At 37.4% G+C, this 16,349-nt stretch overlaps 1 protein-coding gene across 11 annotated transcripts in view; it reads right to left on the minus strand.

The window, feature by feature from the left end:
* CCDC171 (coiled-coil domain containing 171) overlaps positions 1–16,349 on the minus strand; it is a 345,966-nt gene that overhangs the window by 198,335 nt on the left and 131,282 nt on the right. For 10 of the 11 annotated variants that reach the window (XM_067041472.1, XM_067041468.1, XM_067041470.1 and 7 more), the window contains 3 exons: positions 4,195–4,301; positions 2,356–2,445; positions 1,312–1,512 (listed from right to left, as the gene is read on the minus strand). In XM_067041472.1, coding sequence (XP_066897573.1) covers positions 1,312–1,512; positions 2,356–2,445; positions 4,195–4,301 — 398 coding nt within the window. The remainder of the gene's footprint in view (positions 1–1,311; positions 1,513–2,355; positions 2,446–4,194; positions 4,302–16,349) is intronic. The other variant, XM_067041467.1, reaches the window with a different exon arrangement.

Genomic DNA, 16,349 nt, shown 5'->3' on the forward strand with positions numbered 1-16,349 from the left:
AATTTGAACATGTAGTTATATCCACAAACTTGAGTTAGCGTATCAGAAGAGTCTTCATAAATATGCTATGTCTTTTTCTTTTTCAAGCAATTAAACATTTCTTTTGCATTTTCAACTAAGTTGAGATGTTTAAAAATCTTATTAAATATAACTAACCAAACAGAATACTCAGGCACTACAAATTGTTCCTCTCCACATTTTGCCAAGTGATCGAGTTCTTCCTAAAGGGTAATTCATTGTGTTGCCATCATGTCCTTTTTGCTTGGGCTGTAATGAACCATGCATGATAATCATCCATTTGGCATGAAAAGAGAATCTCAAGATCCAAAATCAATTCACACATGTTGAACCCAACCACAATGCTGTAGACATGCTGACTTTACAATACAGTCAGGCTTCTAGTTTCCTTTACTTTAATCATTATCTGATGTGTAGAACAATTCCAGTCCCTTCATGTGGACACAATTTAAATCCCAGACTGTAAGAAGAGTGGAAAGAATGTTTCCTTTTTACTCTCTTGGCATTCATGTTCGTATTTGTTGGAGTAATGAACTCAATATGCAGGATGACTCAGATAAACTAGCTCCACGCTAGCTAGACTAGCTCTACCTCCCATGGGTAAAAGAAAATATAAGATAACAATTCTACTCACACAGGCTCATACAGTTATATAAAAGTTTGTCATAATATTTTAAGAAGTCATTAATAAATTAACACATAGGTAACTCTCAAGGGCATCCAAATCAACTTTTAACTTTGTGGGACTTGTATTTTCCTAAATTTTGTTTAATATCCTACAATTATAAAGAGTAAGGTAACTGTCTATTAAAGTAGATATTATTCCTGTTTTGCAAATAAGGAACCAAGATGTGGAGAGACCAAGCTATGTGGCTTGTCCATATTCACAGTTTGTAAATAAAAGTACCTCTATCCATGTCAATTCTTTCTGATTACAAAAAAGATTCTTTCCACCATGGCAGGCTACTAAACTACTGAAATAAAACATAATTTTGTCATTGGCAAACAGGACTGATAGGAGCAGAGCTACTTGAGATAGGATGTTCTAATAGAGAAAATTACTTGCACAAATGATAAAAGGGTTAAACTACTTTATTTCTCTCGCAAAAGAGGATCATACAAGAGTAATGGAATGACTGATTTTGCAGCTGGCATGAACACTTCAAAATAGCTCAGAAGAATTTTTTGAATTAAATCAAATAAGAATAAAAACAGACACTTGACAGATGTGAACTTCTAAAACTGAGATTAGTTCAAGGCCGTTCCTGACAGTCATCTTGTCTCAAGTAATACCTCAGTATCCTTATGGAAAGTCTGGGAAAGCTTCTGCAGCTCACTTTCAGATTGGGCTGCTCGCGCTTTTTCCTTCTCCCAATGGTGCAGCACATTTTGTAGTTCCACTTTTAAAGTGCTTATTAGAGCCTCTCTGTCTGCACATTTAGTGCGTAAATGACTTAACTCTTTATTGACATCAGCCAATTTATCCTGAAGGTCCTGTTGGAGACACCAAATAAAAAGATTGTATCAAGACGACAACATCTAAATATAAAATGTTAATTACTTACTCCAAAAAGCTCTTTGAGATTTCCTTTCAACTCATTATAAGAATATAATTTGGTAGTCCAAAAAATTTAAAAAACATGTAAATAACATTTAAAAAAATAAATCTCTTACATTTACTATAAGAACATTTACTTCCCAATGACATTCCAAATACCAATAGAAATCTCAAATATGTGACATAGAATTCTGCTGAACTATTTACTCCTTACCCTTAACAAATTCTACTCAAGTATGTCCATGACAAACGACATGAACCAACACCAAAAAATTCCAACTCTGGACGTTGGATTAGTACAACTTTGCAAAGATGTAGTACATAAGACCAGCACAGAAAATAAAATAAACTGTTGCCCTAAACCTTAGCCAGGTGTAGTCACAGCCCACTACTAGGCATGATGTACTAAAAACAATGGCTCCACCCCAAAATGATAAAAACTGACGCCAAATACTGATGTGCTATGTAAAATATGTTGAATGTGTATCTAAGGCTGGATATCAAATCTTAAATCATTTTTTGAATCTATGGTATTATAATTAAATCTGGGAAATGAATTTTTCCTATAACCAAAACAATTTCCAATCAAGTTTTATTTTTTTAATGAAAAAACATTCTTCTTACTTTGACCAACAATAAAAAAAATTTTTTAATTGTATCTAAACATACTTAAAAAAATAGGAAGATATATTTTCAGATATCTCTACTTTAAAATATTCCCTAAATAATTATATTTATTTCTTAATAAAAAAGGAAAAAGTTATTCTAAATCACAATACCTTTATATTTTTAGCATGAGATTCTACCTTCTGTTTGGTAGACTCAAGTTCATTAGATGCCTTTTCCTTAGCATGATTCATGTTGCTTAGCTGATGAAAGAAAATGTAAGTAAACTTTAAAAATATTTTTCAACGGTGGGTAACTCAAAAGCTAATCTTTAAATGTTTTTTATGCAATTACTTAAATACAAATTTTTTATAGTAATCCAGAGACTTAAAAAATTATTTCTTTTGGTTAACTATGTAATTTCTGTCCCAAGTTCACATGGCTAAAAAGAAAAGAAAGCATTCAAGCTTAAAATATCGGTAATGTTATTGTGTTTTTACTAGATATCTGGATAAAGGATTTCATACTTACTGTAAACAAATATAACTTTATTCTTAAAATCCTACTGGACCAAAATGCCAGAAGCAGTGGTATCTATACAGAAAGAAAAAAGGACAGCCCAGTAGACTGTTCTTTCTACATCATGAGAATATTCACTGGTCTCTCAGTCCATATGACAACTTCAGGGTCGGTCACATGCTGTCCTACTGGGAAGGCTTGTGGCAGGTCATCAGTTGGTCCTGCTCTGCTTGTGATTTATTTTCTTTGACAGTTCATTCTTCTTTCTGTCAGACTGCTCTTTTTGCTTTCTTTGCAGCCACCCCTTGGTCTCCCCACTGCTGTCTCTGGCACTGGTTCACAACAAAGCGCATTACTAAGCCAAAGCCTGCTGAGTCGACTTTTCAACTGTGCTGAGGATCATGTGACATTCATCCTCCCAAATAACAATTCGCTGTGGGTAATATGTTCCTAGTTACCCTGCAGCTTCCAGACTTAGGCCTCAGAAGAGTTTCATAAACTACTAACAATACAGGTTGTCTTGTCTCACTGAGAGTTAGCAATGTTTGCTCTTTACAGAAATTTAATTATTTCAGTGGTCACTTTCTTTTATGCCTTTTGAACAATTACAATTACAAAGGGCATTAAGAAGACTCACTTTTCCTTCTTTATTCACCTTAGCAAACTAAAGTAAAATATGCCTCTTCTTATGGGAAATATAAGGGTTTCAAGGCCTTTGTATTACATGAAAGAAACAGATAAACAGAGGGATAAACACTAAATTCCATGCTATGTGGCTTGTCTTTGGTTGGAACAATTGTTTGTTACTTTGCTAACTAATTGTGTTTAATGTAGTTACTTCATATTCTCTAATTTAACAAGATGTAACTAAGTAAACTCTTCAATTTTTAAGGCACAAATTCATAAAACATTCTAATACCCAAGAAAATTATCAACCCACAAGTTAAACAATACAAAAGAGAAGATAAGTAAAAGCATGAGCTTTTTCAATCAGGAAACTAAAAACCTCCAAGCTACATCAAACAGATATTTGTTTTTAAAACCTTCTAATGCTTTACTGCCTTTAGACAATGCACACTAATTTCTCTCTTTTTTACTGACTTTTACAATTTGTAGAACTCCTAAGCCAAAATACTGGCAAACACTAAATTTCCAGTACCTATTCCAAATTTCATAAAAACACATTAATGTTTAAATATAACATATATTACCTAAATGAGTTGCATAGCTCTTTTGTTAAATTAAAATAGATAAATTATGAAGACCAAGAAGTGACAGTCTTTGTAACTTGAAATAGTAGTGTGACAGAAGAGTGAGACCCGACTTTAGGCCACACTTAAAGAAAGAACAGTGACAGACAACTTGTTATTTTTTGTATCTGTGAAGCTGTCAAATCAACATTCCCAATACTTTTGACCTTTGTAACAAGCAAGTAATACGTACTGCTGCAGGCCGAAGGCTATGTGTGTGGAGCCAAACAGTGCAAGTGTTACCTCATTAGATGCATCTTCCAGCTTCTTCTGGTAATCTGTCAAGGTACGCCTCAAACTCTCAAGGACAACAGAGAAGCTGGGAGGTTTATCTTTGTCCCTGTGGGTGCCTAGAGAAAAATACAGGATGAAAATATACCGTTAAAGTCACAAAGAGACAAAAGCTAAGCAAACAGTAACAAAGATATTACAATTAGATATAACTGAAAAGACATCATGATATACCGAGTAGAATCTTATTCTCCTAAGTATACTGCTGTATAGCCTAGTATTAATAGCTTTTCTAAACAAGTGATCAAATTAAGTTAATAATATATCAAGTCCAAATTTATGGCTACTTTGTACCTTACTATGCCCACCTTGTAGTTAGTAGTAAAGCTCTTTTTTTTTTCCTATTTCCAAGGTAACTGAAGTATTTGTACACACTTGTTATCCAACAATTAAATAAACAGTCTATACTAAACACTGTTTGGGGGAGTTACATACATTTACTTTGGTCCTTGTGTTTCTGATCAGGCAGGCCTATTTTTCTTAAACAATTTCTGAACCCAAGAGCACATAATTTTCTGTTATGCTTGGAAATACTGTTCTTCAATCCTTAAAATTCTCAAGTTACAATTTGAAATAAATAATAAAAATACTATTATCTACATAGGCCACATCATGTTTCAATTAAAACCCTTAAAACTGATACTCATTGTAAAAATATGAGTATTTCCATATTATGCCCTCAAACCATTTTAACTTAGGTAGGCCATAAGTTAGTTGAGCTAATCAAGATCACATGGTCAAATGTAGTTTATTTTTTAAATATTTTTAAAGATTATTTATTTATTTATTTTATTCATTTTTGGCTGCATTGGGTCTTAGCTGCAGCATGCAGGATATTTGTTAAGGCACGCGAGCTCTTCATTGTGGTGCGTGGGCTTCTCTCTAGTTGTGGCATGTCGGTTTTCTCTTCTCTAGTTGTGGCTCACAGGCTCCAGGGCACGTGGGCTCTGTAGTTTGTGGCACTTGGGCTCTAGTTGAGGCATGCGAGCTCAGTAGTTGCGCACATGGGCTTAGTTGCCCCTCAGCATGTGGGATCTTAGTTCCCTGACCAGGGATCAAACCCCAGTCCCCTGCACTGTAAAGTGGATTCTTTACCACTGGACCACCAGGGAAGTCCCTCAAATGTAGTTTAAAATAGTAATCCAAAATAATCAAAAGTTTAGTTTCAAAAACCACTTTGAACTGATTGCTTATTGTACTACTCATTAACTGTTAAAAATTAAATAGCAAATTTTAAAACATACTTACTAAAATTACTTCTATTTTCCTATATTTTCTCCCTATCATATTTTATAATCTAAACATTAATATCGATAAGAAGCATTCACAATACCTTTTTTATTATTCATTGATTCATTCATTCAACTAAGTTAATGCATTCCTACTATGTATTAATCCTAGGAATTAGGCACATGGAGGTAGATAAGAATGGTGTAGTCTCTGTTCTCATAGAATTTACAGTCTAAAAAGAGGAGGTAAGATTGTAAACAAATAATTACATAAGATCATTCATCCATTCTTCAAGTATTCAGTTGCTGGAACTTTGGGGAGAAGAGGGACAAAGGCAGTAATACAGGAAAGAAAGAATGAATAAAGGGGAAAAAATGTTTGGTTAATAACAGAACAACTTCATTCATATCAGAGTATTAGTGATAATTATTATTTTAATTTTGGACAAAATGTTATTAATAAACTTATTACATTCACCAAAGTATAAGTTAAACACTACCTTAAGTATGGGTACACCTTAGATTTTCTTAAACAGAAGAATAATAATTAACTTAAAAACCAAAAGTAATATGGAAACAACATATATCCCAGCTGGGGTGGTGGGGGAGGAGACAGTGCTCTCAGCCGTGAAAATGAAGGAGACAGTACTCTTTGTAATGACTGTGAGTTGGAGAGACAACTCATTAAAATTTTTATTAAAGGTCTTAGCAAATATATTTTTAAAAAATTGCTCTCTTGCACAAGACAAAAAAAGTGTAATGTATAATTCTTTTCTTCTGCTACTACACAAGTAGGTCATGAATAAATCATTCGAGGACACCCAGGAAATCTTAGCTTACACAATAAAGGAGAAAACTTGCTCTTAGAAATCCAGAAGAATAAAATCATCATAATATGGGTGTTGAGGAATAAGGAGACAAAATATCCTCTCCTTACTGACTCATGCACATCTTATATTCTACATAAAAAAGTTTCTTTGCCTGAAAAATGCTTTTACAATAAAGTTCAGCTGAACTACAAAGTATGCCTTATGTCCCACCCACATTCATTATAAAAAGAAATACTTACTGGTCCCTTAACATGAAGAAAATGTTTACAAATAAAAAGAAAGTGTCGCTCAGGACCCAGGAGCTTACTGACTAAAGTTTTATTTAACCTAATAATATCCTAATCACTGCACTATTGCCCGCAAAACAATAAACTATTAAAGCTATCCTATCAGTGGATGGTCTAAAACCTCACAGTAAATATTAAAAAAATAAATAAAATGAAATTTTAACAGTAGTCATAAATAGCTTTTCAAAGGTTAAAGTCCAAATGAAGAACAGAATGTGTCAGGATGCGTCATTTATACTTCAATTACGCCAACTCAAAAATCTTCTGAGTTTCTCTGTCCCTGTCCCTATACACGTGTGTCTCTATACATGGGTGCCAGCCTATACTTTCATATCACTGCTGCCTGTCTCAGTCTCTTTCTCACTTTTAAGTACGTTTCAACAAGATATACCTTGGCAAATCTTTTCCTTGAATTAGTAGCCCACAGGAGGGAGTGAGGAAGAAGAACAGGTCCCAAACCTTCTATTTAAATGTTCCCTTTTGGACAATCTGAAAAACTAAATATTTTTAAATGATTCAAATAAACCACTGTTTTTCAAGATGGTGTTATCACCTCAGTAACCCACAGTTCCACAGGAGAAACAGTAGGTTGTAATGAATGAGGTGAGTCTATTTCCTCCACCTTGTCAACCATTCTCTTATCTACTTCAGTATACTGCAAGACCTCAATTATAAAGAAATAATGGACAGAGACTATAAAACAAAAGACTGAGCTTTTTTTAAAAAAATGATATCTGTTGTAGAACATGAGTAGTCACGTTCATCCTCAGAACAAATAGGAAAAAAAGAAAAGAAAACCCTGTTGTTTAATGCTGATTCTTAATCATGTAATAAAACGCAGAAAATGACATTCAAATGGGTTGTTCACCTGAGAAAATCTAAATATTTAATACATTGATGACTAAGAAAATTCTTTTTTCATTCTAAAAGCACTGAATATAAACATTTTGTTGGCAGTTATACTTTTCAAACTCAGACTACATTCCATATATTAACTTGTCTTATTCACTGAGATCATAAACAAACATCTTCATTATCTCGCAAACACTGGTACCCATTCTAGAGTTTTTAAGGAAAATGACTCATAACTTTTCTAACATATGGACAGTATTTATCATGTAAATCCTGCTCACCCACCTACTCTGTCGCCAGGAAGAGTCCAAAAAACCCTTCCTTTACCAAGGTTTGAGAAATGTATTGGTGGGGGGAGCCTCAGCATCGTTGATGAGCTCTGTATGGCTTGGTAGTAAGCATCTAGGCCAGGTAGCTGGAAAGCCATGGATAACAGTGGGAAATGGTGTCACAAAGCTGGGTTCCCTGAATTCAGTGGGGATGCTGGAATCTCAAGTGACAGGCCAAGTGGTAGCACTTAATTTTCAGAGACAAAACGTACATGGTTACCATAATGGGCAGTGGATTCAAAGCAATAAACAAAATGGTTTTACCCACAGAGACCGCTGGCTTTGGCTAACTGATCATGGTGTTCCTAGGACTAAAATAGGCACTCTATTTGAATGTTACCCGATCTGTATAAGTAGAAAAGCTCTGGGTCTAATTACCAGAACTAGGAGTTAAATCAACACAAAAGACAGTCTTGGCCCTCAACCAATTCTCGGTCCTGAGCTAGTTCACAGACCCAGCGTCCCTAGAATAAAGAGGATGGATCCTCTTTAGGAATCCTAACATACTGCCAAAAGCTTATACTGTAAATCTTTCTCCTAGCCTTCCTCAAAGAAACATGCAACCATTTACCTGGGTGACCAAGTACTAAGGAAGGGGAGTTACTCACACATACCATGGATAACTGGACACTGGATCAGAACTGACACTAATTTCTGGAGACCTAATGTGCTATTGTGGTTCACTAGTTAGGTAGGAGCTTACAGAGGTCAGTTTTGGCTAAGGTCTATCTCCACTGGGCCCAGTAGGTGCCTGAACCCACAAAGTTATCCCCCCAGTTTGGAATGCATTGTTATAAAAGACATATGCAGAAACTGGCACAATGCCCATAGCAGTTACCTGAGCCATGGAGTGAGGGATTTACAGAGGAAAACAAAACAGAAAAAAAGCAATTGGAAGTCACCAAAACTTTTACCTACCAAAACAGTAAATCAAAAATAATGCCACATTCCTGGAGAGACTGAAGAGATTAGCCCCTCTTTTAAAGAGTATAAAGGGGTGGAGATTCCAACCACATCATCATTCAACTCATCTATCCGGCTAGTGCAGCATACAGATGGGTCTTAAGGAATGACAGTGAATTACTGTAAGCATGATCACATGTGACTCCAACTGCAGCTGCAGTTAAAGGTGTAGTTTCATTGTTGGAGCAAATCGATACATTTCCTGGCAATTGGAAGGAAGCTATTTCTTCTATCCTTTTAGTAAAAATCACCAAAACAGTTAGTTTCTGCTTGCAGTGCCAGCAATCTACCTTCATGGCCCTACCTTAGAGCTATATCAACTCTAGCACAATCCAGTCTGTAGAAATTCTGATCAACTCTTCATTCTGGAAGACATCCCATATTCCACTTAGTTCTCTACCAAGTTGATGATATCATTCTGACTGCTTGAGTTTAAGCAGGCCAAGTTTGGCATATCCTTACAGGTGAATGATAGTGTAAACTTTTAGGATTTTGGAACAAAGGAAGCCATCCTCTACAGATAATTATTCTCTTGAAAATCAGCTTTCAACTGGCTACTAATCCTTAGCAGATACTGCATTCATGCCCACAAATTTAGCACGTGACATGTGTTGCCCATCATAAAATGTCTGATCCACCAGCCCATGAACTTGGGCATGCACGATATCACTCTATCATCAAGTGAAAGTGGTATATACAAAACTGGATTCAAACAAGTCCTGAAGGTACAAGTAAGTTGCATGAATAAGTAATCCAGATTCCCATGGGCCCTATTCTTGTTACACTGCTTCTTCCCTCTTAACCTACACCCTGGACCCATGGAAAAGTTCCCTATAACCAATTGACTAATGGGGGGGAGGGGGCGGAATGGGCTTGCTATATAAATGTTTCTGTATGATGTGCTGATACTACTCAAAAGTTGACAGTTGTGGCATGACAGCCCTACTCAAGGGTGGCCTTGAAGGACAGTGGTGAAGAAAAATCCTCCCAGTATGCAGTAATGGACCCAACTATCATTTTGTCTGGAATGAGAGATGACCAAAGGTACAAATATACACTAATTTGGAGGTAGTAGCTAACAGTTTGGCTAATGGTCAGGGACTCGAAAAGAACATTATTGGAAAGCTGGTAACAAGGTGGTCTGGGCAAGAGTGTGTGGACAGAACTCTCCAGATGGTCACTGTGCCAAGATCAATTTAAGTAGAGGAGGATCTTAACAATCAGAAGGACAAGATGAAGTATTCTGTGGATGTCAGCTAGCATATTTTCCCAGCCACCTTTGTCCTTGCTCATCTTTGTTGCCCCTACAACACAGGAGTCATGGCAGCAAGAATAGAGGTAATGCATGGGCTCAGCAACATGGACTTCCATTAACCAAGGCTGATAGGATTACAACTCCTGTTAAGTGCCAAATCCACCAACAGCAAAGACAAACACTGAATCCATGATATGACACCACTCTCTAGTGGCACAGCCAGTCACCTTGTGGCAAGTTGATTATACTAAGTCATTCCCATCATGGAATGACCAATGCTCATTCTTACTAAGGCAGACACTCTAGAAAGACATTTTCCTTCCCTGACCATAATATTTCTGCTGAAATTGCCATCCATGAATTTACAAAATGTCTTATTCACCATTATGTATTCCACGTAGCATTGCTTCTGACCAAGGAACTTATTTCATAGCAAATGAAGTATGGAAATTGGCTCATTTTCATAGAATTCACTGGTCTTACTATGTCTCCCAACACTCTGAAGTAGCTGGCATACAGAATAGTATAATGGCCTTTTGAAGATTCATAGCACTGGCTGGATGGCAACATTTTGTGGGACAAGGATAATATCCTCCAAGATACAGTTTGTGTTCTGAGTCAGCAATCAATATATGGTATGTTTCTCCCATAGCCAGGAATCACAGGTCTAGGAATCAACTGTTGGAAATGGGAATGGCTCATATTACACCTAATGATCTACCAGTGAAATGTCTGCTTCCCATCCCAGGAATTGTGGGCTCTATTGGTCTAAGTCTTAATTCCCAAGGAAGAAATGCTTCCACCATGGGACACAGCAACGGTTCCATTAAAAATGGAAGCTGACACTGTCACCTGGTCATTTCTGAGCTCTTCATGCCAGGAAATCAAAGAGCAAAGAAGGTTCTTTTATACCAAGACAATTGGTCTTGCTTACCAAGGGAAAATTGTTAGTAAGAAAGAGTGTATCTAGAATTCAGGACATCCCACAGGATTCTCACTTGAGTAGACTCAAGTTCTGTGATAAAAGTTGATGGACAAACAATCCCACTTCTGGGTGTATATCCAAAAGAACTGAAAGTAGGGTCTAGAAGAGATATTTGTATATCCATGTTCACAGAAGCACTATACACTATAGCCAAGAGGTGGAAGCAACCCAAAGGTCCATCAGCAGATGAATAAACAAATGTGATAAATACATACAATGGAGTATAATTTGCCTTAAAAAGGAAGGAATTCCTGTCATAGGCCATGTCATGGATTAACCTTGAGGACATTATGCTAAGTAAAATAAGCCAATCACAAAAAGATAATATATGATTCCATTATATGAGGTACCTAGAGTAGTCAAATTCATAGAAACAGAAAGTAGAATGGTGGTTATGAGGGGTTTGCAGGAGGGAGAAAAAGGGGTGGTTAATTTTATATGTAACTTGACTGGGCTAGGGGCCCAGCTATTCAGTTAAACATTATTTCTGGGTGTGTCTATGAGGCTATTTTTGGATGAGGCTGACATTTGAATCAGTAGACTGAGTAAAGCAGACTGCCCTCCCCAATGTGGGTGGGCCTCATCTAACCCATTGAAGGGCCCAACTAGAACAAAAGGCTAAGTAAGAAAGGATTATTTCTCTCTGCCTGACTATCTTCAGTTGGGACATCAGTCTTCTCCTGCCTTTGGACTCAGCCTCAGACTGGAACTTACACCAGGGTCTCCTGTTTCTCAGGCCTTCAGAGTGAGACTGCCTCTCCTGGGACTCCTGATTTCTCAGCCACCTTAATTGTGTGATTAGTTGATGATCTCTTTAGAAATGCTGAGCTCTCTTAGTGCAGTCACTTCTTTGGATTTCACAAACCAAAGCTATGAATGAATTAGAACACGTTTGGTTTGTAAACCTCAGTGAATTGGGAGGTGAGGGAAGCAAGAGAGAAGAAACTGGCAAGTGACACCAAAGGAGACCTGTGTGCTGCAGGCATCTTCAACTTCTCAGTAAACCATGAACCTCTAATTAAAAGGTACCAGCCACAGGGTTCACAAGGACAATTAAAGTTCTCAAGAAGATACTAGATCTAGGCAATAATCCTTTACTAAGGATAGAAAGGAGGAGAGAGGAGAGGAAAAGTACCATTTGTTGTCCTGATTTTCCTAAGAACAGTCCCTGAAACTGCCCAATACCTGGGTGATATGCACATACCTAAAGGCATCAAATGCTGTTGCTATTATTTCCTAGGGTCCTTCAGCCTTTCCAGTAAAAAGAGAAAGAATACATCTGGAGTATTACAAATGATTTCCTCAAGGAAGGAAAGGTTGAAGAGGGTTGGAGGGGCTCTGTCTCAGTCAACACAAAAGTCAAGCACCCTAAGGAGGATCCAAGATTGAGTCAGAAGAAAAACTTTCTTTCATGAACCTAATGAAGGGAAAGTCACATTCTATATGTTTGCTAACATCCTCAGGCAGAGGTAAAACTACAGTAGAAGAAACACTTGAGGCAGAAAGACTACATGGGTTCAAAGTGGGAAAGGATTTCTCCCCATACACACTCTAAGAATTTCCATCAAAAGAAATATGAGCAGCTATAGTGTGTCAATTTTAGTGGAAAGTAGAATGAAGAAATAGGAAATAAATGTCCCTAGTTGAGTAAATTGAGGCTACCTTGTCTAATAATAGTAGACAATCAAGGTGACATTTCTATAACCCATGAAAGACTGTACATCTTTTCCAATGAAGATGGAAAGTCAATCTTCCTGGTGACTCCTTATGGATTACTACCCAAAGGGCTGCTAAAATTTTGAAAGAGATTCCATGACTACATTTATAACCTCAAAAACTATAATTTAAAATAGAACTTCAACCTATAAATTCATTCATGCTTTTTTATTCATTCATATTCAATAAATATTCGAGTGCCTCCTTTGTGCCAAGTACTATTCTACCTGCTTAAAATCCTTTAGTGACTAAAAGAGACAAAGATCCTTGCCCTCATGGAGCTTGAATATTGTGATGGTTAATTTTATGTGCCAACTTGACTGGGCTAAAGATATGCCCAGATAGCTAGTAAAACATTATGTCTGGGTGTGTCTGTGAGAGTGTTTCTGGAACAGATTAGCATTTGAATCAGTAGACTAAGTAAAGAAGATCTGCCCTTACCAATGTGGGAGGGCAATTTTCAATCCATTGGCCTCCTTTATTCACCCCCTACTCCTATCCCCTCCACCTCCCACCCCAATAGAACAAAAAGGCAGAAGGGAAAAACTCTTTTTTTTTAAGCTGGGATTTTCATCTTCTCCAGCCCTCAGACATCCTGCTCCTGGTTCTTGAGCCTTTAGATTCTAGAACTTATGCCAGTGGCCCCCAGTTTCTTAGGCTTTTGGACTCAGACTGAATTATATCACCGGCTTTCCTGGTTCTTCAGCTTGCAGAGGACAGATCATGAGATTTCTTAGCCTCCAAAACCATGTGCAACAACTCCTATAATTTATCTCCTCTTGTGTGTATCTATATATATATATCTTATTGGTTCTGTTTCTCTGGAGAACCCTGACAATGCAGATATAATAATAAATGCACCACATAGTCTGTTAGAAATGTTGGACACCACTAAGTGCCATGGGATAAAATGTAGAGCAAAAAAGGGAGAGATGTAGGGAGGCAAGCAGCATGAGACTGGGTAGTGGGTAAGCTTCACAGAGAAGGTGATATTTGAGCATAGATTCAAGGAAGATAAGAAAGAGAGCTAAGTTGATATATCTAGGTGAGGAACTTTTCAGGTAAAAGCAATGGCCAACACAAAGGCCCCCAAGGCAGGAGCTTGCTTGGTATGGTCAAGAAACAGCCAGAGGACAGAGTGGCCCAAACAGGGAGAGGGATGGGGAGAGTAGTAGGAGATGAGAACAAAGAAGTGACAAAAATAGGGGTAGACCATGTAGGGTCTTGCAAGTCATTGCCCGCACTTCAGTTTCTACTCTTAGCAAAGCACGGAGCCCAGAGAGCTTTACAGCAAAGGAACGACATGCTCTAATTTAGGTTTTCAAATGCTCATTCTGACGGCTTTAGAGAAAGAGACCAAAGGGGAACAAGGTGGAAGCAGAAGAGGGGGAGGAGGTGTTGGAGGCACTAGGAAACAAGGTGTAAACTGTCACACTGATTTCTCGTGTAAAGATCAAGTTAAATCCTCTTAGTAAATAAATTCCTGAATGTCTTAGACTAACTGAAACTTCGCCTTGTCTGCTACATGAAGATAAACTGATGAGTTACTCTTGCTTCAGAAAGATTTCTTCACGTAGAAGACCTCAAAATCTGAAGAAGACAGGAAACAGAATACCTGGCAACTGCTGTCAACTCTGGACTAAAATTCATTCAGATAATTAGCTTTCATTCCTACCATCTTAAAGAGCAAGTCAAAAAAAAAAAAAAAAAAAGAAAGAAAAATTTGTAACCATCCCTCTAAATTTCTACCATGGATTATTTTTCCTGAAATGGAGGGGTGGGGGGGCAGTAGGTAGAGTATATATTGAACTGAAAGGTATGAAGAGGTAATAAAAGGGGGTAAGGTACTATGGCCTACTTGCCATAACTACAAAACAGAGGATCTCTCTGGAAAACCCTTTCCAAGATAACAAAATTAATTTTGTAACAAATTCTAAAGCTGTGCTACCATCACATAGTAAGAATATTTCTATTTGAAATAGATTTTTTCTTAAAGACATATATACTATGAGATATATACATGTTTATATAAAAAATCTCACACACACACACTCACAGTCACACACACCCTAAAAAAGATAGGTTTTTTAATTACTTCATTTCATTTTTTTTTTTTAATTTATTTTTTTTGTGGTACGCGGGCCTCTCACTGTCGTGGCCTCTCCCGTTGCGGAGCACAGGCTCCGGACGCACATGCTCAGCGGCCATGGCTCACGGGCCCAGCCGCTCCGCAGCATGTGGGATCTTCCCGGACCCGGGCACGAACCCGTGTTCCCTGCATCGGCAGGCGGATTCTCAACCACTGCACCACCAGGGAAGCCCAATTACTTCATTTCAGAGAAACAAATTATTTGGTCATCTTTGTGTAGTTGAAGCCAGGTCTGATGCAGTAAGGCAATCTCAATTGTTCAGGCACTTCCATAAAATGTTGAGCAATAAGGTTTATTAACTACATCCCTCTGTGTTAAGTATCAAAAACCCAACCTGAGGTGGTATGAGCAGAAAGGGAGTCCATTATAGTTATACAGGGCTATTTCATGGAAGCCAAGAGCAAAAATAAAATCAAGTCTGAAGCAGGTATGTGAATGAGTCAGGGTATCAGCAGGAAGAAATGGCATACTCAGAAGAGTTCACTGGTAGAAAATTTAATGAAGATATTTACAGAAATGTGAACAGGTTAAGAGAACCAAAAAGATATGATGAGGTACCAAGAACCAGCAAGACTGGAAAACCAGTACCATGGCTTAGGGGGGTCAACTGGAAGGAACGTTGTTACCATAGTCCAACACAAGCCACAGCTGTGGAAGAGGACCCAACTTGACAGAAGCTGTAGCTGCCAAAAATGAAACCCCTGCCAGGAATGCACTGGAGCAGAGGGAGCAGGGGAAATAAACACCCTGACTTTCTTTGCTTTTCTTTCTTCCTCCACCCTCTTAATCTCCTGCTGGTGCACCCACTGTCCAAATCCAACCCCAAAGCCAGAGGCCAAAGGAGCCCAGATCATGCAGTCCACAGAGGTCAGCCTCTACAAGGCAAAACAGAGACCACAGGAGAATGATTCTAGGGCAAGTATAAAATGAATAACCAGCACAATATGGAAACAAGACCACTATAACAGTACAAAAATCACTAATTCAGCACACAGTCCCTTTCCCAGGAACACTTTCTCTGTAATATACAGGATGTGCATATATATACGAGAAACTAGGACATTCAAAAAGGATTGTTACTAGGACTTCCCTGGCAGTGCAATGGCTAAGACTCTGCACTTCCACTGCAGACAATTCTTTTTCTATAGGTTTAGTAATAACTTATGAGTTGCTTTATTATCAACTAATTTTAAACCTCAAAGGAGACATGACCTCATTATTCTTAGCTTTTCTAATTCAACTCTGAATATTGAAGCATTAAGATATGCTATGATAATAATTAACAACTTTTAAAGATCCTAAAACCATTAAGCAATGATATATCTCAATAATAAAACAGTAAAATAATACTAATATAATAATAATAATAAAACAGTAAACCACTGCAAAAGAAAATTTTATACCCCAAAGCTTTATTTAGTAAATACAATTAAAAAGTGGATATCTATATTTTTATGTCACTTGTATACACCTTGATTTTTCCACAGTAACAAACCATGAAACACTAATGC

This window comes from Kogia breviceps, chromosome 8 (genome assembly GCF_026419965.1).
Source record: "Kogia breviceps isolate mKogBre1 chromosome 8, mKogBre1 haplotype 1, whole genome shotgun sequence".
Taxonomy (NCBI): domain Eukaryota; kingdom Metazoa; phylum Chordata; class Mammalia; order Artiodactyla; family Physeteridae; genus Kogia; species Kogia breviceps.